A 26471-nucleotide genomic window follows, 5' to 3' on the forward strand; every position below is an offset into this window, starting at 1 on the left:
TTCAACACTTGCAAAGCCCTTGTTTTATCTGCTGGCTGGCCAGAAACGGAAGAAAGGCAGAAAGCCCAAATGCACTGTAGTGGGCCGCAAACTGAAATCAGGTGACTGGACTGCTGACCACGACCAGGCATTTACAGACCTCAAAAAGGCCCTTATCCATTCTGTGGTTTTGGCTCATCCAGACTTTAGTCGTCCATTTTTGCTGTCGACTGACGCCTCACTGGATGGCCTTGGAGCCGTTTTGTCCCAGGTACGTGAAGGTGACACAGTGGCTAGGCCAATTGCGTTCGCTAGCAAGTCTTTGACCCGGTCACAGAAGAACTACCCAGCTCACCGTTTGGAATTTCTTGCACTGAAGTGGGCTGTGTGTGAGAAGTTTAGCCATTGGTTGAAAGGCCATGAGTTTACCGTCTGGACTGACAATAATCCACTTACACACATTATGACTAAACCCAAATTGGACTGTTGTGAGCAAAGATGGGTGTCAAAGCTGGCCAGTTACAATTTTGAAATCAAATATGTGCCTGGTCCCGAAAATACGGTTGCTGACGCTCTCAGCCGTGTCCCTTTTTGTCAGAATGTTGGCCACAGACTAGTCAGTGAACCTCTTCATGATCTCACTGCGGAAGCTGCGGTTTTGTCTGATACAGCCGTCCAACAGACTTTCAGAGACTCTACCGATCAGCCTGTCATGGCAGAGAAGCTGTCCCATTCTTTAGCTACAAATGTCCAGTCATTACTCGTGTCGGCCCAGACTGTATCCAATCAAGAAGTTGCTGCTGTTGTCCAGTCACACACTGAATGGGCCTCCGGTGCGAGAACTCGTGCAGCTCAACTGATAAGCCACATGCCCCACCTTATCCCAGATACACTACCCAGTCTGCCTGCTTTCTCCATGGATGACCTGCGGGAGGCTCAGTCCAGGGACAGAGTTTTGTCTCGTCTTCGGTTTTATGTGGAACGGTCTCGAAGACCGTCTAGACGTGAAAGGGCACACAAGACAAGTCAAGTTCTGGGCCTCCTGAAGCACTGGGAGAAGTTTGTTCTGAGTGATGATGTTTTGTACAGAGTATCCCGTAATCAGATTTCAAATGCAAAACGCCATCAGTTAGTGGTCCCTGATTGCCTGAAGGCCGAAGTTTTAAAAGGGGTGCATGACAGTGCGGGCCATCAAGGCCAGTCAAGAACCCTGAGCATCGCCAGACAGAGATTCTTTTGGTTGCATATGGACAGAGATGTGAGGATGCATGTTCGTCAATGTCAGCGTTGCATAGTCAGCAAAGTCACTGAGCCTGCAGGGAGGGCCCCTCTGGAAAGCATTGCCACTTCCCGCCCATTGCAACTTGTTTGTATTGATTTCTGGTCCGCTGAAGATTCACGCAACAAATCTGTTGACGTACTAGTCATAACAGACCATTTCACCAGATTGGCACAAGCTTTTCCATGTAGAGACCAGTCAGCCAGGCAAGTAGCTAAAGTTCTATGGGAAAAGTATTTTTGTGTTTATGGCTTTCCGGAGAGGATCCACAGTGATCAAGGCCCAAGCTTTGAGAGCAATTTGGTCGCAGAACTTTTACAATTATCTGGGGTGCGTAAGTCACATACTACCCCGTACCATCCGATGGGAAATGGAAGTGTTGAGCGTTTTAATCGTACTTTGGGCAATATGATCAGAGCTCTGCCCCCTGAATCAAAGCAGGACTGGCCAAGACGTTTACAAACACTCACATTCATGTACAATTGCACTGCTCATGAAACTACTGGATATGCACCATTTTACTTGATGTTTGGGAGAGTTCCTCGCCTCCCAGTTGACACTCTGTTTGGGAACATTTTGTCTGACCCTGACATTACCACCTACGGCAGATATGTTGCAAAACTGTCTGAAAACCTGAAGGAGGCTATGTCAATTGCTCAGGAACATGCAAAAAAGGAACAGGGCAGACAGACTCGACTCTATAACAGGGCAGCAAAAGGGCCGTCAATTGAAGTTGGAGATAGAGTCCTTGTGGCGAACAAAAATGAGAGGGGCAAGCGAAAATTGGCTGATAGGTGGGAGTCTATCATCTACACTGTTATTGAGATGAACCCTCAAACACACACATTCAGAATTCAAGACACCATCACAGGGAATGAGAAGGTTGTTCACCGTAACCTGCTGATGTTGGTTAACTTTCTCCCAGTTCAAGACCAGCCCTCTCCCCAGTCTGATTTGTCTTTGTCCTCTGCACAATCATCTGCCTCTGTTTGTTCTTCAATGACCAGTCCCACTGTCTCCGAAGAGTCTCATGCTCGAGTGCCTGCTCAGCTAAACCGGTCTGGATGTGCGGCAGATGATGCGCAGAGTCTTGTAAGCATCTCAGGCCTTGACAACTACACAGATCTCACACCTGCATCTGGGGAGAGAACCAGAGAGTGGGTGCATGGGCTGAACTCTGAAAGTTCTGATCACTCTGGTCATTCCTTGACCACTCATACTCACGACACTGCTGTTAGGGATGACAATTCGACTCTTAGTGAGCATGATCATGTTCAATCTGTAGTGGCTGCTGTCTCTGGAGGTAACGTTAGCCACACTGATCAACCAGAGTCTGCACCACACCGCACTACACGCCTGGGTCGTGTTATACGACCAGTCAACAGGCTTCTTCACACTATGGCTAGACAAGATGTCACCAGACACCTACAGTGTAATGTTTAGACTATGCGTAACACAGTAGTTCGAGCTCTTGGGGCATGACATTTTTTCCCTTTAAAATTCTTCTGAAATAACTTGGTTTTGGAGAGAATGTTTTGTGCTCATTTATGTCTTGTATATGTCTTGGGTGAATGTGGAATGTGTAAGGCATTCTATAGCCGGTGGCTGGTTCAGAGAATTTTCTCTGTCCACTGCATCCTTAAAGGATACTTCTCAAGTCGGTCCTAATATGTGTGACCCAATGACTACTGTTATATATTGATTTTGATTTTATAACCAAGTGTGAGATTTTGTCCAGAATTCGGTGGGGGTGGGTGTAACAGAGTTGAAATTTGATTGTTTTGAATGTTTTTTTGAATTCTCACAAAATCTGTGTTTTTGTTGTATTACTGTTAATATTCCGGTACCTCATTCAGTTGTTAAGTCATGGGCGTCTGCGACTGTTTTTTTCGTTTGGCACTTTATGGGCTTCAGCGCTTGCCGTAGCTTAAGTGAATTTTGTAAGCGTTGAAGATAATTGCAGTCGAGAACAGAGACCCCTGACTTTTGTATTGTTTTATTTACTGAATGCAGGCAATAAACCAGAGATTGTGAAACCTTGTGTCGTGCATGAACGAGGGTCGCTACAGTAGCGTATTATGAACTGACCGATAACGGATAATGGATAATGAATAACGAAGATAGAACAATAACCCTTAAAAACCCCAAACCCCACAAAGATGTTGTATAACGAAATTGTGAATATGCTTGATTGCTGTTAAGATTGTCGAGAAGGGTTGTTAAAACCTCACATTGTTTGTTTGCTGTTATTAGTGTCAATAAATTTGTTCAAACCCCCCCAAAAAATTGCTAAAAAATAATAAATTGAAAGTTTTTGGAATATAAAAGGGTGCATTGGTACTAGGGCAGGGGTCTTCAACGTAGTCCCCGTGGGCACCTGGGTGCCTCCAAGGACAGCTGAGATTTCCGCGGATAGTGACATAACTATTGGAACCTGTTCCAAAAATAGCTACCCAGTGCTGGGTCATTGTGATTTTTTAGTGAAATGTTGTTTTTGTTTTTACTGGTCGACTTTGCCTTTTACACCCTACTTCCAATAATTAACCCTGCGTTAACAACTTAATAATTACACGATAAGTTAACACAATGCCAATCATGCTCAGAGTCAGAGACAGTTTCTTCTGGAGAACGATCACCATTCTAAACATGTACATAAAACTGAAGATATATATAGCAATGCTATTGCAACACTTTTCATTGCACTATTGTTATGATGCTTTATTCTTTCAACCAAAATTGGAAATACTGCATTTCAAACTATGGTTAACTTGTTGTTATTGTTGCTATTATTACATCAGAACTGTTATAAGTATTATGTTTATTTTTATTGTTATTATCACTGGTGCCGCAGTGACATTATGCGCATTATAACGTTGAGCGATGGGTATTGCGAAGATTAGTGTATAAAATATGTGATTATTGTAACTATTATAATTATTGATATCTGACCTATGTAATAAGTATATCCATGAGATTTTGTTGTATTTGACACAAGAGGAGCTATCTATAAAATGTATTTATTAGGGAAGATAAAGGGGTAAGAAATAAGCATCTGCTTCTGACTACCCCTTTTCGAACATGTTATGTGACATTATTTTGTTGTTGACTCATTTTTTTTGTCCTGTTTTTATTTTTATGTTCGAAATAAAGTTTTCATTCATTCATTAATTCAACCATCCATTATCTGTGCTGCTCATCCTCAGTAGGGTCGCGGGAGCACTATTCTGTCATTGCACTATTATTTAAACTTCGGCCAGTCTTTAGGCAATACATCGTAAACACTTTTGTCCATTCTGACAGTCTTTTTTTTCTTATTTTTCCCAATCTCTGTAATACTTTTACCCTGGTGTGGCGTGTTTTATGTTGCATACAATGTTTCAACACGTTGATATCAATAGCAATAAAGACTATCCTATCATATCATATCTTATCCTACAAATGCATATCAAACTGGGCGTCCCTTGCACTAAATAGAAACAAAAATTATCTCTCAGCTTGAAAAAGGTTGGAGACCCACTTTTTCATTTTTACATTTCCTTCACGGTGGAGAGGAAAAGTTCCCACTCAATTTGTGGACATTGAATGCATCCTTTCATCCGCCTCCCAGCTAACGCACATAGCGGCTTTGTAGTCTTAAAACGCATTCGTTCAGTCACTGTGGGCACGACTGACGTTTCTCTGTGAGGTAAATATCTATTGAATTCATTTCGAATTTGTAAACTTATTTTGTGAATCCTTAATTTGTTCTCTGGAGTTACTGACGGCCTTGTTTACATCAGAAATCCACGGGTTTGGCGTAAGTAGAGAGACGTATCACAACGATATCATGAAGCTAATGGGGAACTAGCTACGGCAGTAACATAATATCGTAAACTTGTATATTATTGAGTCATTTTACTTTTTGGAGTTTTTCCCGTTGAGTATCACCCAAGCCCATTATATTTACAATGTAACGCGTTATTTTGCTGTATGACTTAATGAGTATGTTTCAAGGCTAATCCGACTTGAAATTGGCTAGTCGAAAACCGGATGGGCAACTGTGTCTCTTGGGCACATTTGTCCAACAATACAGGAAAACGTTACTGATTTGTGCATTCAAAGTAGGGAATGTTTGTTTCAAGTCGTCCAGATAATTTCAGCCAACGGGGCCGAATTACGTATTATGAAACTGCTGAGTCGTTGTGTTACGTTAGCTTAGCTGGATGTGTGTCACCCAGTTTAAAAAGCCTATTTTTAGCCTGGCTGGCAGGCACCCGGAACACCTGACAGGTTCGTCTTGGCCCGGGCTTAACTTTACGGGTAAACATATATTATTTGCTACTCAAAAGCAATTTAACGTGTCCAAATGCGTGAATTTGAACGTTGTGTTTTCTAAGATTGAAGAGTGCTTGAATTTTAGGTGAAGCGCTTGTAAATGTTTGAAATTGTTTACATGCTTCTCAACAAGTTTCCTTTAAAATGATGCAGACACTGCTTTTTAGTGGCTTGGCTTTGCCATTGATTTTTTTTCTTTCCTGGTGATTACCAGCAGCTGGCATTAGTTTGTATGGCATTGTCCTATTAAGCATTATTGGACATGATGCACTTAAACAGGGCGCTTTTAATTGTGTATTTAGTGCTAGGATTACTTACCAGCTTGGACATTTATTATGGGAAATACAAGCAATTAAAGTAAACTTTCTCAGTGGTAAATTGGAATGGGAAGAACTAGCTGCAACTGAAAATGTTAGCTATGTATTACTTAGTGGCGTCATCCGTTTTATGGGTAGTGGATCTGGCGCTGGTGAAATACAGGTTGACAGTGGTGGCCTACCTGAGTTGTTAGCTTAGCCAGAGCAGTATGCGGGACTTGGAGCTTTTCTATTTGCGTCTCTCCTGACACTGCCTCAGTCGGTTCCCAAACCTGATAATAATCCACGAAGCACCTGGTTGTGATCACCATTTCTTTGCTCTCTTCTGACTTTACTCAGAGTCCGATTTAATTGATAAATTTCTTTCAGAGATTAAAGCTAGCTTTGCTGTAGCCGTGCACTGCAGTTTATTTTTGGAAATGTGGGGAATGACACAGTAACGCCTGTTTTACTGACCGTATACACCAGCCTATCACAGTCGCACACACAGTCCTGCCAACCCATCACAAAAAGCCCTCCTTAACCTGCCCCTGTGATAGTATTTGCTGTGTGCTATCTGGTCCAAACACAATACACGATATGTTTATGTATTTATGTATGTATGTATGACAATAAAGACAATTCAATTAAAAGTTTGCCGAACATTGAATCAGTGATGCGCACAGTAGCGAGGGGTCTCTATATATGTTGCAGCAGAAAAAGATACCATTAGATATGTGATGTGGGTGGAGTTATAATCTTTGGAATCAAGTTGTCATTAGTCGTCCTTATTCCTTTATATAGACCTGAACTTTAATCTCTAAACATTTGTCTTAAAAGTCCCCAAGTACATTGTTGATCATTAGTCATATTTTCACAACTTGCACAAACTATACACTTGAAACAAATTCCAGAAAGTGGTTGAAGGCAGACATCACACTCTCATGTGTTTTCTGATGTCCTTCATTGCTGAGAGACAGAAACACAATCCCAACAAGAATTGTTAAAACCAAACTTAAAGATATAGAAGCACTACAGTGTTACTTCCGCTAGTGGTGGAAACACTGTTGCCCTCTCAGCCTAGATGTGTTAAAATAATAAATTTTACCCCCAAGCCAAGTTCCTAAATCCTGACCCGTGTTATAAGACCAGAGTGTTTCTTTGAACTTATCCACTTTTGTTGAAATTGCTAGGTCACCCAAGTCCGAGAACAATGGCTAGGTTGACAAGGTCATTAAGGAAAAAAAGACAGATTTATCCATGTTTAAAGAAGCAAATCTTCTGCACGCTGCAGATGTTTTGAAAGCTCCCTTCAGGGGTTCTCGTGGAACTGGATCCGGACTCATTGTAGTCCATTCATTATCTGTGCCGCTTATCCTTATTGTAGTCCAATAAAATAATATTTTCTCATTTGGACACTAGCAATTTTGGTTGCGCTTTCACATCCCTGTAATATCTAGGCGGTTTGATGGAGGGCCAGCTTTCCAACACTGGATCCAACATTGAACTCTAAAATTCTTCAGATTTTACGATGTCATGTACACAGTTATCTGTGAGTCTGTTTACATACAGGTAATAATGCTACTGAGATCAGAATCCCAATTTGTGGATCAATCTAAATTAATCTTTTACACGACTAGTGACAAACAAGCACCGCCCTATACATGGAGTTTGTGAGCAATTTAATCAGAAGTTGCTAAACAGGGGCACCTTCGTTATGCTAATAGTCGTTTCCACATTCAACTTTTGGCATTAAAAAAAAAAAAGATTTTATTTCACTCACTCACAAGTACCGTAAAAATAGTGTGTTTCATTCCAGTGTATCTTGCGTTTACAAGTTCTATGTTTTTCACAAAAGCATGGGCCTGCACTTATATACAGGTATTTATGACAACCACGGCCTTTTTACTGTTAAATGAAAATTATCTGGAGAAATCAACAAATACACATGAGGTTTGTTAAGTGAGTAAGAGGGAGTTGGCATGTATCATATCTGTGATCGAAGAACACAGTTCTTACCGGCAACAACTATTTCAATCAAACTATTGCCTGCCTGTAAATACCCAGTATTTTAGATCTTGAAAGCTTCGTTTTGTTTTCAGTGAGCACAAAAGTGACATACTTTGCTAAAAAGTTCTACTTTTTTTCCATTTGTCCACAGGACATTCCGACAGATGGACTTTGCTTTCTGTAGGTTAGTAGTGTGTTTATAATTTTATGGGCTTTGAACCTCTTGGCAAGTTGATTAATTTGTCTGCTGGTGTGAGCTCTTGAGACTTTAATGTTAGAAGGAAAATATTTTCCCTTTTGAAGTTAAAACAGTATTTTCCAGAAAACACCTTTCTAGGTTATGTTTTATTGTACTACAAAGGGAATGTATTATTTTTGAACAGTATATGGGTCTCAACAGACATTTGCTGGGCAAATCTATAGGCTGACATTCATTCAAACTTTCACTGAGACCTTGTCTACATGCCAGGTATTTTACAAATAAGGGATATTTTTCTGCGCTGTCGTTAAGCATACATTGGGACTTTTTCCATTCCTTTAGATCTCTATTTGACTCAGAACAGTCATAACTTTCTTTTTATGTTGCTGCTCTCCACATCCACGGTTTGTACGGATTCTTGATTGTTTTTAAAAAGGCTTAAATTTTAATGTGTGTTAAAAGAGTACTTGATTTTTGGGTGAAGCGCTCATAAATGCTTGAAATTGTTGCCATGTTTCATTGATTGATTTACCTTTTTTTTTCACTGGTCATCATATGCAAGGTTACATCCATCCATTAACTTCACCGCTTCTCCTCAGTAGGGTCGCGGTGGTGCTGGAGCCAGCGATATGAAAATACCCAGCTATCTTTAGGTAGTGGGCAGGGGACACATTGACCTGGTTGCCAGTCGCAGGGCAAACAGACGGTCAACTCACTTGCTCATTCACAACTAGGGACAATTAACCTGACATGCAGGTTTTTGGAATGTGGGAGGAAACCAAAGTGCCAGGAGAAAACCCACACAAACACAGGGAGAACATGCAAACTCCACACATTAAGGTTTGATCCCATGATCTCAGAACTGTGCCGCACAACTGCTTACCACTGCGCTGCTGTGCTGCTACTACAAGGTTACAAAACGGAAGAAAAAAAGCCAGAGCTTTCCTTGGACCTGTACCCTTGACAACCAAAACACTGTTCACATTATTCTTGTCATGTAATCAAATTTTCTTAACAAGGTATTTTTTAGTAGCATAAATCAAAATATATATGTGGCAGGGTCCGAAAAACTTGAAAAAGTCTTCAATTTCATAACTGCAATTTGGGGCCCCTGAAAAGGTCTTACATTTTGTTTAGAAGTCTTACATTTAACTTATGTTTTAATTTTTCCCTCTCTGTGTTTCATTGTACATCGCTTTGATTTGCAGCTGCGCTTGCCAGATGTGTACGCTGAGTGTGCGTAAAACCTCCCAGATTTCCTGAGTCCACAGTCACATTTTCGCGCCACCTGTCGCACCGCTCACGTCACTCAACCGTTTCTCACTTTCTGAGCCTACACAAACGGTTACCATCCTATAAAGGTGCATCTTTGCATATTTATCTTTATTAGGGCTGCAACAACAAATCAATAAAATTGATTAAAATCTACTTTTAGTGTTTTAGTGTTAAGTGTTGCAGCGACTTAGATCATCAATTTGTGCATCACTCAGCACATTTATTCAATTCAAATAAGATTGCATGCTTGTAGTAAATGTTAAATGGTCTGCATTTATATAGCGCTTTAAAAGTCAATGAAGACCTGCCAAAGCGCTTTACAATGTGCTTCACACTTACCCATTCACACACACACACACACCAATAGGGAGTCAGCCATGCAACTACCTGCCATTAGGGGTTCAGTGTCGTGCTCAAGGACGTTTCGACATATAATATAACTTCTTGATCCCAAAACGAGCGCTCTACCTCCTGAGCTACTTCCGCCTGTAGTAGTACCTGTAGTACCTATTTAATCCGTCATAAAGTGTCCCAAGAACGTATTTTGCACCAGGTAATGTACAGCCACATCCAAATTTATTTTCATAGAACTTTTTAGATACTGAAATTGAACTAAGTGTACTATATCAAAAAAACATTTCAAGAGCAATAAAATGCAGACATTCTTGTTGTAAGTAGATAAAGACACGTATTTGACCCAAAAACGCTTCATATGATATACAGTTTATTATTTTCCTTACTTAATTTATTGTATAGCAATTGGGGAAATGCAAATAAGAGCAATATAGTATTTTGATTCGATTATAGAAGAAAGCTATTTTAATTGTGCACAACGCTAGGTAAAAAAAAAAAACATGTTTAAAAAAAAAAAAAAAAACATTGTTTACAAAACCCAACATGTTTAAATTTAAACATATAATGTAACCTAAGTCCCTTTTATTTGTATACTAATAAAGTAAGCAAAAAATATCCGACAGTTTCTTTACAGAGCAGACACTTATCATCTCAGATAATCCAGAACTTTGAGGGCCAATATTCTGGCTTGACATTTAAAGGCCATTGTGCCACCATAAAAGCGATTTATTTATGGATTGATTTAGATGATGCCCCTAAAAATGTCTTTTTTTTATATAAGTTTCTAAAGAAAAAAAAATCATATACTTATTTTGGATAGATATACCATAGAAGATGAATGGATCAAGAGTTTCTTAAGATATTAAATGTTTTACAGGTCACTAGCAACAATATAAATTCGAAATTTCATTTGTTTTCTAATGTTCCTTTGTTAGGGTAAAGTTTGTTTTTTCTGGTTTTGATTTTGAATACATCATTCCTGCAAAGAAAAACAATGGACTTTTCCCTTTTGTTATTGTATTTCAAAAGTAGTCTGTAGTCTATAGTCAACACAGCCCTTTCTTGTGATTAAAGGCTATACAAATAAACATGACTTGATAGGCTCTTAAAAGCTTCAGCCTACTCCCTTTGGGCACATGTTTAAGAACTGTATTATTGTAATAAAATGGAAACCAAAAACAAACATCCGATGAAGTACTCTCCCTTCCAATGTTGCTCTTTTTTCTTCACTTTTTAAAAAATGTATCTTCCAAATTTGCAGGTGTGTGGCATACATTTGTATGTATTTTTCTTTATTGATGAGCTATTTGACAATCACTTGGCTCTTTTAGTGTTTTATATTCTAGAATATTCAGTTGTTTTTTGGACTATTTTTCTTTACGTCCAAAACTTCAATTGTGAATCAACAAGAAAATAAAAATATGTATTAAAAAAAATTCTGATACATCAGTTTATCAAAAAAAATAATCGACCGATTCTTCGATTATTCAAATAAATAATCGTTAAAGTAATCGTTATTTGCTGCTGACATTATATATATATATATATATATATATATATATTGGCTGGCCCTGCTATCGGTGTGTGAAAAGATAAGTGTGAAGCACATTGTAAAGCCCTTTGTGAGGTCTCAGTGACTTGAAAAGCGCTATATTATTGCAGAACATTTACATTTTACATTTGCAGCCCTAATCCGTATTTCAGAATCATTCTGATTTTTATGAAAACATCACAATACGTAAACTGACAAAAGGACTGAGTGTCTTGTCGTAAAAATTTTAATTTTCTCTGACTTTATCAATCTCTTTCCGATAAATGCCATGTGTCTGTCGTAAAATTCAGATTTCCGCAATGTGCTTGTTTGCTGGCTTTTTCAAAAATTTTAAGTCCTCTCAAGTTTTTATTTTTTGGGTTGATTGGGTAATAATAATAATAATGTTTTTTATCGCCCTGCGCTGCGCTCATAGGTCAACTTTTACTGACCGGATTTTCTGCACTATAAAGCGCACCTAAAAGCCTTCATTTTTTTTCAAAAGCTGAACCTGCGTCTTTTAATACGGTGTGCCTTAAATATGGATTATATGGCGTGGCAACCAGTTCAACAGCTACGGTCTGCAGCCACAGACTCGAATAAGTATTGTTCTTTTTAATGAGTTATTATTTTGTACCACTAGTGGGTGCTAAATAATACAACTGTTCCATTAAACTTTCACATTATGGTGGTAGGGGATCAAATGATCACTCCGCGAGCTGATGTTGGCAATCGGGTCACATGTTTGAGACCCCTTGCCAGACCTGGGTCTGACAAAATTCCATGGGAAACAATGATGTTTGTCAGAAAATTTTCGCTTTTTTGAACATTATCTTGAAGCTCTACATAGTCTGTCTCTAACCTATAGTTGTCGTCGAAGTAACTTTGGAAAATGTATGTCTAACCCATTGTGGTTGATTGATTTTAAGTTTAACTGGCTTCAGGCTGTACCATGGAGTGAGTGGGCTGACACCCGAACCCATCGCGCCAGGTACAATGGCAACGATAAAGGTGGCAGTTGGGTGCGAACCTCCGACGCTGCAACATGCTTCTCTGCCACCCCGGACAGTTCCGGTTCGCTCACATACATTCACCTCCCTCTGCGTCCAACCACCCGGAGCTTAAGAAGACCAGGAGTGCGCAAGATGTTTAGGGGTCGTAGCAAGTAGTCGTCACTGCCGTGGTTAGGTTATACTGTAAAAGTTTTGATGTAGTTGATGTTGATGCTGCAATTTCTGTATGTCTACGTTAACCACTCTAGACAGAAACGCAATTGTGCATGAGCGACTATCAGCAGAAATTATACTATATGCCTCCTTTTGTTGGTAAAACGTGTCCGGAAACAAGGAATTTTATTGTCGACTATTTTAAATTATCGATTTTTATCAACAACGTCGACCAATCCTTGCAGCCCTATTCGACAAAATATTTCACTTGTTGATTTCCCGTTTGATTTGCTCTATTCTGCAGTCTTTTTGTTTCCTTGGATCACCTTCACATCGGCCTTTTAAAATGAGTGACCGGGAGTGTGACTTCTTCTGTTTTTTCCGCTGCTGCTGAGAGCTGCTTTAATAGCTCAGACATAGCAGATGACAGGCTGTCTCTCTGGACAACAACAAAGCCATAAGGACCAGAGGACAGAGTGGCACAGGCTGTACAAGCTGTTCTAGCAGACTTTAAGAACCACAGAGATCCGACAGGTAGACGTGCAGTCTACCTGTCCGGGTGGTTTATTTCATCAACCGGATGTCTGTGGACATGAACAGCCAGGCGTCTGACAGCAACGAGGAAGACTTTGGAGTCAACTCCGAAGAAGAGGATCAGGACGAAGGAGGCGAAGAAGAGGATCAAGGGGACATTGAAAGCTATTACGATGGCGCAGCCACCGACGTTGAGCAACAGGGCGCTGACTCCTTTGATCCGGAGGAGTATCACTTCACCTGTCTAACATACAAGGAAAGCCAAAGGGTTCTCCATGAGGAGGTGAACATTGTGGCTGCTGCGTTGAAGGTGGGCCTCCTTTACTCTTACTTAATGGTTTACTTAAAGCAATATCAACCGTCAGTGTCGTGAGTCACAGCCACCTATTAGCAATTTATTATTATTATTTATATTACTGTTAGAGGCCTGTAACTAGTTGTGCCAGTAATACAAGATTATGTTGTCATGCATGTGTCAAGATTCCCGTCTCGACACAACTCAAAGAAGATGGTATAAGTCATTGCTCTCACTCTTTCCCTCTCTTGCTCGGTTCAGGTTTTACCGGCTGTCGCTAAGCTGATCCTGGTCCATTTTCACTGGCAGGTTACACAAATACTCGAAAGGTATTCCCTCGTTTTGTTATTTTATCTAATAACTCATGTTTTATTTTTTTCCTTTCTCCACTTCTCTAATATTCTCATTTCAGTGTTTAACTCTCATGCTGTAGGTAGCTCATCAGCTAAGACGAATATAATTCTTGAACACATTTATTCAAATGTGTTTTTTGCTTTCTCTCCATCAGTTTTGACCATTCCTGTCCTCATAGCCTGTCTCCCCCTTTTTGTTTGCAGGAATAAGTCTAGTTCCTCTCTAATATTGTCTGAGGCTCTGGTTCAGCCTAGCACTACCTGCAGAAACATAATTGTAAGTAACAAATTGACATTTTATTTCATGAATTTAGATATTGGCTCGGCTCAAAATCATCGACTTATTCACTCAACCCCTATCCACTACATTGTGTATATGATGTAGTGAACTACATCACAATGTGGTAAACAACAGGAGGAGATTTGGACATAGTATCTTCCTAAATGTCATTTCTTCGGCGGGTATGCCAGATATTTTTGTGATGTGAGACGCACTGAGAATCATGTAAATACTTACAGTGCTTCCATTTAAAGTAAAAATTCAAACACTACTCAGAATGCAGAACGGAAAATAAACCATTTTAAAGTTATTCTGACTAAAGGACATTTGTTAGTTGTGCTACTTTATATTGCCTTATTCTTTGTAAATATCAGTCCTGATATTGAATTTTATATTTTATTTTCTTTGCAAATATCCTGAAAGATAACTTCCTAAACACAACTGCAATCCATTGTGGGACACAGAGCAAAACATGACCAAAAAGGATACGAAAAATGAAAAAGTGTATATAGCTTGTTCACTCAAATATGCATTGGCATATGGGTATTTTCTCATCCACTGCTTATTGGTTGCAAGCGAAGAACACTGCTTAATGGTACACTCAATATACACTACTACAACCGTGATGGGGAACGATTTCAAACACAGCCATTGTTAAATAGAGACGAATGCAATCTCTTAAACGCTGTTGTATGCTTTACCAAACATTGTCTTCAATGCTTGATGCATTTTATATAATCTATATTCACATTTTTGTTGTTGCATGTTTGAATTAGTTTGTCTTTATTCGTGGATGTTTATTGACTTTGGGACAGCGATATCTGAACTAGAAATGAATTTGTGTTTCAGGGTTCTCAGACTTTGCATTGTGGCGTCTGTCTTCAGATCGTACAAAGAGACTCTCTACTTGCGCTGCCCTGTGAGCACTCTTTCTGCAAAGCTTGCTGGGAGCAGCACTGCACTGTATTGGTCAAAGACGGTATTGGCGTGGGTAGGTCAAGCTTCTCTATGTGCGTGTGCGCGCGCGAGAATTTTTGCATGCATTAATTGTCTCATAGCGTTAAAATAAACAAAACTATGCTTCCCTCATCACACTCCATACTGAGAAACATACCAGTAGATTAGTCCAAATACATTTTAGGTGCCCTCTGGAAGCTGCAGAAATTACATTTTGTATTACAATTTTGGGGATAACATGCCAGATATGATTTTTTAATGCACCACTGTAGGGGAATAACTTCCAATTGGCCTTATTTAGGGTTCCCATAGATCTTTGAAAGGCATTGTTCTAAAAATGTGGCTTTAATAGGTATTAAAATGTCTTGAATCCAATTTTAATAAGATATTTGTCTAAACTACCAAGATTTAGTAACATTTATCAATTTAACATGGCGTGCCAGGTAATGTTTACAGGGACGATGTATTGTGTGCATGAAATATTGTTACATTTTTTTTTTGACCTGGCCTTACATTTGATTTGAAAAAAGCATTAAAAATGTCTTAAATTTAACTTGCTTTAAGCTGCAGTAACCCTCTTAATCTTGAATGTGTCCTGTATCTTAGTTTTTCGTTTTTTCTTTATCATGGTCTTTGCGTTGTATTGTATTTACCAAGTACAAAAAATATCAATAACGCTAGAAATTACCTTAAACTATTTTTATTTGGTGACTAAAGGTAATCACTTGAGATGTTCTGTAGTTGAATGATAATGAAATAATAGCACGGCTTGAAAGTGATAAATTAAGAAAAAATATGTATTTTTTTCATTTATTTTGAGTTGTGCTTTTGTCTCTACAGTAAACCACACCACCTACATTGCATGTTACCGAATCTTATTGCAATATGTATTCTGTGTAGCACTATTTAGTTATTCTATATAACACGCTACAGTGGGCATTTGCACGTCACACTGGGTATTTGTATATTGTATTCTTTGTGCTTTATTATTGTATTGTTCTCAGCTCAGGGATGCTGCTGGAAATGTGAATTTCCCTTCGGGGATGAATAAAGTATCTATCTATCTATCTACAGGCATATCTTGCATGGCTCAGGATTGCTCCCTGCAAATGCCAGACGATTTTGTACTGTCTTTATTGCCGGGAGCGGAACTGAAGGACAAATACAGACGTTACCTCTTCCGAGATTATGTTGAGGTATGTGTTTATTTTTCCTTTTTTTACATCGATGTTCATAAACATTAAGAAAAAAAAGAAATATTCTTCTTTTGGCTTTAAACACTAAAACCCAATTTTGACAGAATCAAGCAAGCCTTATGTTAAAAAATACATTTAGTATGCCATCCAATTTTAAAGGGTCAACATGATTGAACAATGAAATGCTTGTTTTATGGCTTCTGCGTTTCAGAATTTCTTAAAAGAAGTTCAATCAACTTTCATATGTCCTTTTGTGAAGCGGGAAATGAAACACAAATATTTTAACATTGTTTTATTGATGAGGAAACTTACCTCCATTCTCAATTTGGAGATATGTTGGACTGTGAGTGTTTCTAGTTAAATGTTGTGTTTTGCAGACTGACCAGTTGCTTATGACTGACAGAGATACTTAGCACAAATGCATTCCGTGGCGTTTGCAATTATTTATACAACAGGAAATTTAAAAGTAATTTTTGTAATTTTTCATTTTTATATTTATAAATATATCATTATACTTTTTAATAATACAAGTTAACCAGACTTGTGGGACCATTTAAACCTACCAGAATCTTCCTAGCTATGGGAAACACCAGTATGGTTTTTCCTCAAGTCTCCTTCTCAGCTCAACTTAAGCTTTGCTTCATCCCCTCCCTCTGACAGAGTCACTTCCAGTTGCAACTTTGTCCGGGGGCAGACTGTCCTATTGTGATTAGGGTGCAGGAGCCACGGGCACGCAGAGTCCAGTGTAGTCGCTGCAGTGAGGTCTTCTGGTAGGTCGCCTGGCTTGAAAAAAGATTAAAATAACGAAATATGTGACACTCCAATAACACTTTCATTTTAAATGCAAATATTTTTTCCGTAGTTTTAAATGCCGTCAGATGTACCATGCCCCCACAGACTGCGCAACCATCCGGAAATGGCTGACAAAATGTGCCGATGACTCTGAGACTGCAAACTATATCAGCGCACATACTAAAGATGTAAGAGCAGCCTCTTAGCTCCTATCTTTACACATAACTTTTGAAAGAAGCTTGGGCTATGCTTTAACTGTTTTTCATATTTCAGTGTCCAAAGTGCAATGTCTGCATTGAGAAGAATGGGGGTTGCAATCACATGGTAGGTCGCAGCCGAAAAAGTATTACTTTACAATATTGTCTTTTGTTGGTTGATTTACTTTAACCATTGTTTTATTTTTTATTTTTTAGCAATGCTACAAGTGCAAAAACGGTAAGTGTTTGATTTTGTTAAAACATTACTCTCTGTGAACAAAATGGATTGCAAAACTTTCAACTATTTTGATTCTTATCATATTTATCTGTACTTTTTTTTTTTTTTTTTTTTTTATAAACACAAAAGTTATTTAAACTACTTGTTTCAAAACAAACGAAGCTGGCCAGAAATTAGAAAGTTTGCCTTGATGCGCTGGGCCTAAGATTGGAAATTATACAATATTTATAGATGTTCGGTATACTTCCCTTGTCCCTGGTGCAAATTGCTATGCATTGTTTGCAAAGGCATTTAAACCCAGGTTGTGTGGGTGAGCACACCGACCTTTTACAGTTAGACCACAAGTGGTACATAAGACATACAAAAGGAATTATCTAGTTAACACACTATTTTTACTCTTGATGCCAGAAAAAATGATTTGCATTGTGCATTCTGATAGGTTAAACAGTCTCTTCACTTCTGAACCAGTGTTTCAATAACTTTGCGAAAGATGGAAACAGCCTTTCAACGATATACTACAGAAGCTTTTCTAAGGCCCTATACATATTAAACCGAGAGGTTCGATTCCCAGTGCATACAATGTTCTGTGATTCAGGACAGCGACTTTCATCGACCAATCAATCTTTGCATTAGTAAATGCTATAACTGTATAAAGAGCCTTCACAAATACATACGGTAGCTCTTACTGTATCTGCAGCTTGTGTATGAAAATATATATGACAAAGACTATTTTGCCTTATAATCTGGTGCATATTTACAATGAGGAAAATATGGTATATCAGTGTCCGAAATAACGTCTGCCTGGACACCCGGGACGTGTATCTTTTACATTGGGCGTACAACTTACAAAACGTCTCCACCCGAGTGGCCGAAAACTTTTTCAAGGGGAGAAAAAAAAATCTTTCGATTTTTATTTTTATTTATTTATTCTCTCTTTACCCCCCCAAAAAAAAATAAAATAAAAACAAATCAAACGTTTGCTTTGTTCCGATTTCTAAATCTTCGTTTGGTTTGGAAACTTTGGTTCATTTGGCAATTTGCATACTCTGCAACCAATCAGAGGCATGCATCGAATAACTTAGTGCTTCAGGACTTTCCCAAGCGTTATAAGGTCGCGCTTTTGCATTTTCCATATAATTTTCCAAAGTAGACGCACAGAACACAAGAAAAATGGACAAGTGGTTAAGAATCAAGCCAAAACCTCAGCCCCAGAAGAAATATTCTAAAGAAGCTAACAAAATTTATGATGCTGCAAAACGTAAACGTACTCTAAAAGAATCGTGGAAAGAGGAGTTCACGCGGCTCGTAGCAGTCTGAATTTACACTTCATAATTCCAGGGACACAACAGTATTGAGAATTGTTTGGTCATGGCAGCATAATAAAACCAAACCATACATGGCATCATACACTCTTCAATCATAATCAGGGTTGTTTGTATAAAAACAAATGCTTTTTGTAATCTGCAAGCGAAGCCCGCTGAAAGTTTTGTTTCTGTAGTAGGTTAAGTACTTCATTGACATGTGTAGCGACAACCGCTGAATCAGTCACATGACATTTTCTCCAAGTAATATGTGCACCGACGCCAGGAATCCCTTTTATGCACCGCCATGTGGATGCACATGATTCGGTCACAGTGTTCTTGTTTGGTCGGTCTCTGCGTCCTAGACGCATCATTTTTGCTGGGGACGCATAATCTCAAATCAACGTGCGTCCCCGGGACGCAACTTTTTTGACACAAAATTGTCATTATTACCCGATTACATTTTTTTTTAACAAAGATTTACCCCACTCCAAACTTTTCGTCAGGCAGATCCGGCAGATGTTGTTTTGGTCTAGCGGTTCGAGTTTTTGCTGCACGCCGATCTCGAGTTGTGTGGTGAAAAGTCCGTCTCTTTTTAGAGAACCGGCTTTTTCGGGTCAACTCATTCAAGAAAGCCGGCTTTCAAGCGGCTCACTTGCTTTGATGCATTATATTACGAATTATTATGTTGCATAAAGAAGTTGAGAAAAAAAGGAAGTATAAAAGGAGAAAATGAAAAAAAGACAGGTTTGTGGTTATCCCTTTAATCGGTATATTACCAACAATAATTTGATGCAGAAAATGAATTAATAATTTGATGATTAAAACTGAATGAATATAAAGATTTTTATTATATATTTGTCACCGATTTACAGTTTCAACCCCGATAACACTAAATTTTATGGGACCCATAGATTTCTGTTGGGACCCATAGATTTTTGAGCATGCGAGTCCCCGGGACTCATCACTTTTCAGAGGTAAAATGAACACTGCGGTCATGATTGATAAATTGTTACTAGTCTCACAAAGCATGCGCTCCGAATTCACACAAAAAACAACAACAACAAAAAAAAATATTTAAAAATAAAAAAACGCTTCTTTTCAGATTTCTGCTGGATGTGTCTTCGTGATTGGAAAACTCATGGCAGTGAATACTACGAATGCAGTCGCTACAAAGAAAACCCGGATATTGTCAACCAGAGCCAGCAGGCTCAGGCCAGGGAGGCCCTAAAGAAATACCTTTTCTACTTTGAGAGGGTGAGCGCTTCAAAGCAAGGAATGATTTTTTTTTTTCTTCCAATTTTTACACATTTTTTTTTTCTGGTCCAGTGGGAGAACCATAACAAATCATTGCAGCTGGAAGCTCAAACGTACCAGAGGATTCAGGAGAAGATACAGGAGAGAGTGATGAACAACTTGGGAACCTGGATTGACTGGCAGTACCTTCATAATGCTGCAAAGCTTCTTGCTAAGGTAGATTTTCTTTGCTTGTGTGCTCTTATATGTCCCCCAAGTCCACTGTGTCACTGTCTTCTCTTCTGTGTTGTTTTTTGTTTTCAGTGTCGCTACACACTACAGTATACGTATCCTTATGCCTATTACTTGTCTGGCCCACGCAAAAAACTGGTAAGAAACTCTACTTTTGTTACTTGGTGTACCAATCCCTGTTTTCTGCTTTGAGCGGGATGTTTCATTGATGGAACACTTCTTGTTAGGCTACAAGATGAAAAATTTATGTCAACGCAAGTTTGGCATACTGTTCTCTTCGTAAAGTTGAATTGTTACCATAACAACTGGAATCTAACCAGACAACGTGTGGTTAAAATGATACAGAAAATTGAAAAGAGAGAAGAGCAACAATCTCTGCTTTTTTTGCGGGGATGCACTAGAGCTAAGTGATGTATTAAATCGATCGGATTTTAACAAGATTGTGAGCTTAAAAAAAACTGTTAAGTCTATTTATTTGTTTTGAATCCAATTCTCTGGAGTATCCTCAGTGATTTTACTCTTAAATTTGTTTCTTTTTACTTGGATTCCATTGTGCTTTTAATTTATTTCATCTCAGAAATTAACATAGCTGTGACGGAGTTAATGCACACAAGACAGATGCCTATGAATACAATGTATTAGTATTATTAATGATATTTATAGTAGTATTAAAAATATAAATTCGGTACCAGGAGGGAGTGGATAAGCGAGGTGTGCCCACCCCTACGATTGAGAATAAAAGGGACAAAGGCAGCGATACTATAGGACAGTTCAAAGCTATAAGAACCGTAATACCTTGCAGTAAGAAAGGACTGAACATATCATAAACAATGTGAAACTATCATGATGGCAAGATCCTACTGTACTTTGTGAGTTATTTAACATTTGAATCAAAGACGATATAGAACACATTTTAAAGCTATGGGCAGACTAAAGAAAGAGGGAAACTGTAATATAAAAAGACATACAAAACCACTAGACTGAAGGAAACAATAACCAAATGACAGCAACGTTAATAAGACATCAGACAAAGGAGGAGAGGAGATGAAGGGTGCAAAGCTATAACAAAAGTCTACAATATAATTAAAACATGCCAAGATGTGTTTTTAGACAGTTTGTGCTGATTATGATATCCGTTTCTTCAGTTCGAGTACCAGCAGGCTCAACTGGAAGCAGAAATTGAGAACTTATCATGGAAAGTGGAGCGGGTGGACAGCTATGAGAGGACAGTAGTTGGAGGCGATGTTGATCTCAGTGCCTGCGACAGAGGGGTAAGACCGGCGCTATAATTTACACACTCATAGCTCCGTGAGGTGTTTTGTGTACAGTGGTACCTCTATCTCTGAGCTTCATTCGTTCCAGGAATGTGCTCGGAGCTCAAATTGCTCGTGTAACGAACGCATTTTCCTGATATGAAATAATCAAAAACTCTTTGGCCCATTAACGACTTCCCAAAAGGATCAAAGTAAACTCAAAATTGCCATAAAACACATCTTCCAGATCACAAAACATTTTCAAATAGTAATAAAACTTAAAAAATACTGTAATAAAAAATATATATTAACGAAATGCAATCTGAGTTTATTATGAGGAATTTGCAGTAACAAAGATACTTGTGTGGTGTGAAGGTGTGTCAGAAGTGAAAGCCCACGGCTTTTGTCGATATGAAAGGACGTACTGTACACTTAAAATTAAAGTCACTGTAACTTCAAATGACCGTGAACAGACAAAAACTTTTACAGCACAATTGTTTTGCCTGTGTCAGTTTCATTCATTGCTTCGTTTTGCCCTTTTGAAGGGACTTTCAAAGTTATCACTTTCTAAAGGTCTTTTGAAAAGAAACTTATCCACGGAGAGTTGTCTCTGTCACTCCTTGAAAATGTTACGGAAATATTTGAGGCAAGTGTCATTAAAGAGCTGCTGCTCAACCAATTGCCACTCCTCTGGATTTTTTTTCTTTTTCAACATAAGCAGGAACTCCCTCTCACTTTGCCAGTACTTAAGATGCAATCGTTTTTGGTTTATCCTCCTCCTCGATGTTTTTTTGCAACAGGATTATACAAGGTTCGTACGGCATAAAGGTTTCATATCATCAAACCAATTTTAATATCAGACAGACAACCTAAAGGAATACAAAATGCAGTTTTAAAAATGTTGATTCAATTTACTAAGGCTGTGCCTATATGGCCCTATGTGAAAAAGTAATTGCCCCCTGAACCTAATGGCAAGTTGGGCCACCTTTGGTAACGATAACAGAAATCGAAGGTTAACGTATAATTAGTAAAGAGCCACAACTCTGTGGAGTAATTATGGCCCAAATAGTTTCAAATCTGCCATATGGGAGGGTTTTCGAGCTTGAACTGTCTAAGGCAGGGGTGTCAAACTCATTTTAACTCTGGGGCCACACGATAGAACAAACATTCTGTCGGGGGCCGGACTAGTAGATTCAAGAGAAAGAAAAAGAGAGATAAAGAAATAAGAGAAAGAGGGAGGGAAATGGAGAGAGGGCGGGATAAAGAAAGAAAAAGAGAGAAAGGGAGAGAGCGTGAGAAACAAAAGATGAAAACTCGTGAGAGAGGGGGAAAAGAAAGGGAGAGGAAGAAAGAAAGCCAAAGAGAAATAGAAAGACAGCAGGAGGGAAAAGAGAAAAGAAAGCGCGAAGGGTTTGAAGAGATTAAACGACACACACAGACAGACAGACAGACAGACAGACAGACAGACAGACAGGTCTTTGTCAGAGGCACCTGGCTTTGACTCGTTTTTCTCTTGCGCTTCTCTGAGTGTTGTCTCGCGGGCCGGATTCAATCCCTTAGCGGGCCTGTTTTGGGCCGCCTGTTTGACACCTGTGGTCTAAGGTAACATTACAGCATCTAAATTGGATTTAAATCCAAACTTTGACTTGGCCACTCCAAAACCTTCATTTTATTTCATTCTTTTGAGCCATTTAGATGTGGACTTCCTGGTATGTTTCAGATTGATGTATTGATGTCCTGTTGCATGATCCAAGAAAACTTGTGTTTAAGGTTAGTTTTTATGACACCACAATAAGAAAGACACTGGCCGGCTTACATTGGAGAGTTCCCAGGTCAAATCCACTGCTGTTACAAAATAACAGTCATATTCCATTTGCCTAAAGTCATCTTGACTATCCTCAAGACTTTAGAAGAAACATTCCGTGGACTGATGAGTCAAAAATTTTAATTTTTGGAAGGCGCGCATTAAACCTGGCGTGGAGATTGCACAGCATTTTACGAAAAGAACATGCCAATATTGAGGCATGGTTGTGGCAGCTGGTTGGTCTTGGGCTGCTTTGTTGCCTCAGGACCAGGATTACTAGCTGTGGTTGTCAAAATTAAGTATTCTGGTGATTACCAAACGATCCTGAAGGAAAACGTCAGACCATCAGTTCGTGCCCTCAAACTCGAGTGCTTTTTGGACCTGAAACACACCAGTAAGTCCACTTCTGAATGGCACAGTAAAACAAAATGAAGGTTCTGGAGTAGCCAAGTAAAGGTCCAAGTTTAAATCCACTTGTTATGCTGTGGTGTGACCTTAAACAGGCAGTTCAAACTGGAAACCCCTTCTATATGGTTTTGTTTATTTTTTTATGTGTGTGCCTTAATAAATGGAACCAACATTTGAAAGCAGCCATTTGTATTTGCTTGGGTTGTCTCTATGTGACAATAAAATTGGTTTGATAATCTGAAACCTTTGTGAGTGATAAAAAAAGCTAAAACACAGAAATCGGGAAGGGGGTGAATACTTTTCCACGTCACTGTATTCGCAATACACTCAAGATATAAAATGTTTTGATAAACACACACGCAAGATTAAAATTGGTATATAGATAGTTATGTGGCTCTGCAAAATACATGATTTCCACTGTAGATTTTTTCTTTTGATGGCACTGGATAGTTTGGAAAATAGAGCTATGAAAGTCCTTAAGAAGTGCTTGAATTTGGCTATGAAAAAGGTGTAAGAACCCTGATTTATAACCTCCCTCGGGAATTATTGCAGCGAAGCGTTGCATGATTTCCTCCGCGACTTTGCGATCGGCACTAGCAGCTTCCTGATCGTACTCCTTGGTTTAGTCATTCACATGAACACCACGCTCCAGTTTTCTTTTTTCAAGTTCTTTGTTTTGATTGTCGTGGTTCCCTTTTTTACTCATTGACCTTACAATTTCCTTTTCGGAACCTATTGATTAGGTCACAAAAAGTAGATGCTATAGAATGTGAATAAAGAGTTGTATCTAAGCAATCTTGCTGCGGAATACTGGCATTCTGCAGCTTAACCAACTGCGTGGATGGTGGTAGGTATAGGCGCAAACTGGACCAAGCTGGTGGTAGCGAGCGGTCTCTAGTGGTAGCCTCTGGGATTGGTCTTGAACTGGATTTTTCTCCGTAAAGCGATTAAGATTTTTTGTTTAAAAAAAAAAAAAAAATCTTGTATCAAAATTCTCATGTGTAGAGGTACCACTGTATATCCAGCTTTGAAAAGCGTGTTAAGATACCCTTGTCAACAGGAGCTGGAGAATCAAATGCACATTGCAGAGCAGAGACGACGCACACTGCTGAAGGATTTCCACGATACCTGAAAGGCCATTTAGTCTGCAGAGCACCAGCATCCCTTTTATCCGTTCGTTGTCTCCACCTTCCTTTTCCAACTACCCACTGTTACTTCCCTCATTGTCCATTCAAAGAGCGCTGTGCTGCTTTCTTGTCAATGCTTACTGGCTTTTTCACTTCCTGTCTTGTTTTTTTAGTTCACTCCAAAAATGCTGCAGGGTCACGGAATGGCATGATTGTATTGCCCACTTCAAGCCCCTCATCAAGTTCTTAAACCATGTTTGGGCTATACAACGCTCAATCAAGTTAAATATCTTGATCCGATGACATGACAGTTCTGATCAATCTGCCTGAAATGTTTCTTGATGCCGTTCATCATACCGGTGATATATTCAAGAAATAACTCACAAAACGGGTTATATTTTCTCAAAAGATTTTGCTACCAATGTTAAGGCCATAAAGCCTTTTAAATACTTTGTGGCAGTTGTATAGTTCACACTAACATACTACACGCATTTGGGTTTCTATTTAGTTTGCTAATATAATTTATAAGTGCAGTTATGAAAAACATCTTCATTCTTCGAGCATGACCTGGACAAAATGCAACATTTGTATCTGCATTTAATGAAGTCACATGCAGAACAAGCTGGAAATAAATGTGTTTTTCTTTTGCTACAATAACTGCTTCCAATGTAGTTTTTGTTGCAGCCAAACCTGACTCGCTTTGACCTCGCGCTAGTTGTTATAAAGATGTCTGTATCTAATAGCCAATTTGCTATTCAATAAACAGGGTTTTTCAAAAATGTATATCATTTCACAATCTAATAACCTTGTTAGATCTCCTGCAAATTACTTCAAATTTTAATAGCATATTTATGCAAACATAGAAGAATTCAACAAGAGAAATACTACAGAACTGGAGACCCAAGATATGGTTCCGCGTGTTTGGCTAGAGCTGGATTATCGACCTGGTGTATGCCGTATCGCGTAGGCTGTGCACAAATTGAACATATGTAAAATGGTTCACATAATCCACATGCCTTTGAATTTCTCAGATCTGGAAGAATACAGTTTATGATCTTTAATATTAATACTTTTTTAGTTAATTTTTCTCAATCATGTATTTTCTGTGATATTTACATCCCAAAGGATATCACATTTTAAAAAACAAAACCCTGTGTAACTTCAAACACGACTGTTAAACCTTCTGACTAGTACTCGGTTGAGCTTCATACGATTTCACAAGCAAAATATGACATGGTATTTAAGAGCGCCAGAGAATACACAACACTCGAAATACTAAAGAGGGGTTTCCTCCCCCAGTGATAATCGAGTGTGTACACCAAAAACAACAAAATGTTGACCCTGAAAATGTGCTTATCTTTGCCTGAGTCGTGGATCCGCTTAATGCACTATTGGCTTGGGATGGACTAAGCGTCCCCCGCCCCTCCCCTCATTTGTTGTTGGCTGCAGTTTTACAACTTTTGGCCTTTTAACTTATGAACTGACCATAACATATCATAGCCATAACCTTGTTTCACTACAACACACAACGTTATGCTCTCCTCTAATGGAAATATTTCATGAATTTTCAGCTTTGGTTTTCTTTTTCTTGTTCACATTTTTTCTGGGAAAATGGGTGTGGATCGGTGTTTCAGATTATAAAAAGAAAAACTACCAAAAATGTGCTGTAATTTTCAACGGTTGTACATTAATACAAAAAAATAGAGACACTGAGTTTTTAAAGCTGAAACCTTGTCTTGTGTGTGTTTATTCGCGACTTCCACAATCCAAACAGTACGTAAGTGTCAAAAGCTCCGGTAACCTTTGACACGTTTCATGCTGATACCTAATAATGTGGACCAAAAT

The 26471-nt window shown here is 38.8% G+C and overlaps 1 protein-coding gene across 5 annotated transcripts; it reads left to right on the forward strand.

Annotated features, from left to right (window-relative positions):
- The first annotated feature begins 4808 nt into the window (after window positions 1-4808).
- On the forward strand, window positions 4809-26355 carry arih2 (ariadne homolog 2 (Drosophila)). Of its 5 annotated transcripts, none has more exons than XM_088331909.1 (16): window positions 4809-4943; window positions 8030-8062; window positions 12708-13247; window positions 13494-13561; window positions 13790-13862; window positions 14715-14856; window positions 15897-16018; window positions 16679-16788; window positions 16881-16998; window positions 17084-17134; window positions 17224-17245; window positions 19652-19803; window positions 19876-20019; window positions 20107-20172; window positions 21180-21305; window positions 24560-26355. In XM_088331909.1, the coding sequence occupies exons 3-16, from the start codon at window positions 12984-12986 to the stop codon at window positions 24629-24631; spliced, it is 1530 nt and encodes a 509-aa protein (XP_088188035.1). In that variant the 5' UTR covers window positions 4809-4943; window positions 8030-8062; window positions 12708-12983; the 3' UTR covers window positions 24632-26355. The 5 variants fall into 5 exon arrangements, with proteins under 5 accessions (XP_088188035.1, XP_088188037.1, XP_088188036.1 ...); XM_088331910.1 differs by lacking the exon at window positions 4809-4943 and adding an exon at window positions 4947-5054; XM_088331911.1 differs by lacking the exon at window positions 8030-8062 and having other exon boundaries at window positions 4832-4943.
- Window positions 26356-26471: the final 116 nt, after the last annotated feature.

Source organism: Urocampus carinirostris, chromosome 3, assembly GCF_059441175.1.
Source record: "Urocampus carinirostris isolate Australia breed hairy pipefish chromosome 3, RoL_Ucar_1.0, whole genome shotgun sequence".
Lineage (NCBI taxonomy): Eukaryota > Metazoa > Chordata > Actinopteri > Syngnathiformes > Syngnathidae > Urocampus > Urocampus carinirostris.

What these genes read in the sequence shown, in the direction of transcription:
- arih2 (XM_088331909.1), top strand. Translation starts at nt 12,984, where the DNA reads ATGTCTGTGGACATGAACAGCCAGGCGTCTGACAGCAACGAGGAAGAC. An exon ending in ATGCTACAAGTGCAAAAACG is followed by an intron (nt 17,246 to 19,651) that starts GTAAGTGTTTGA and finishes GCTTCTTTTCAG; the next exon opens with ATTTCTGCTGGATGTGTCTT. An exon ending in ACCTTTTCTACTTTGAGAGG is followed by an intron (nt 19,804 to 19,875) that starts GTGAGCGCTTCA and finishes TTTCTGGTCCAG; the next exon opens with TGGGAGAACCATAACAAATC.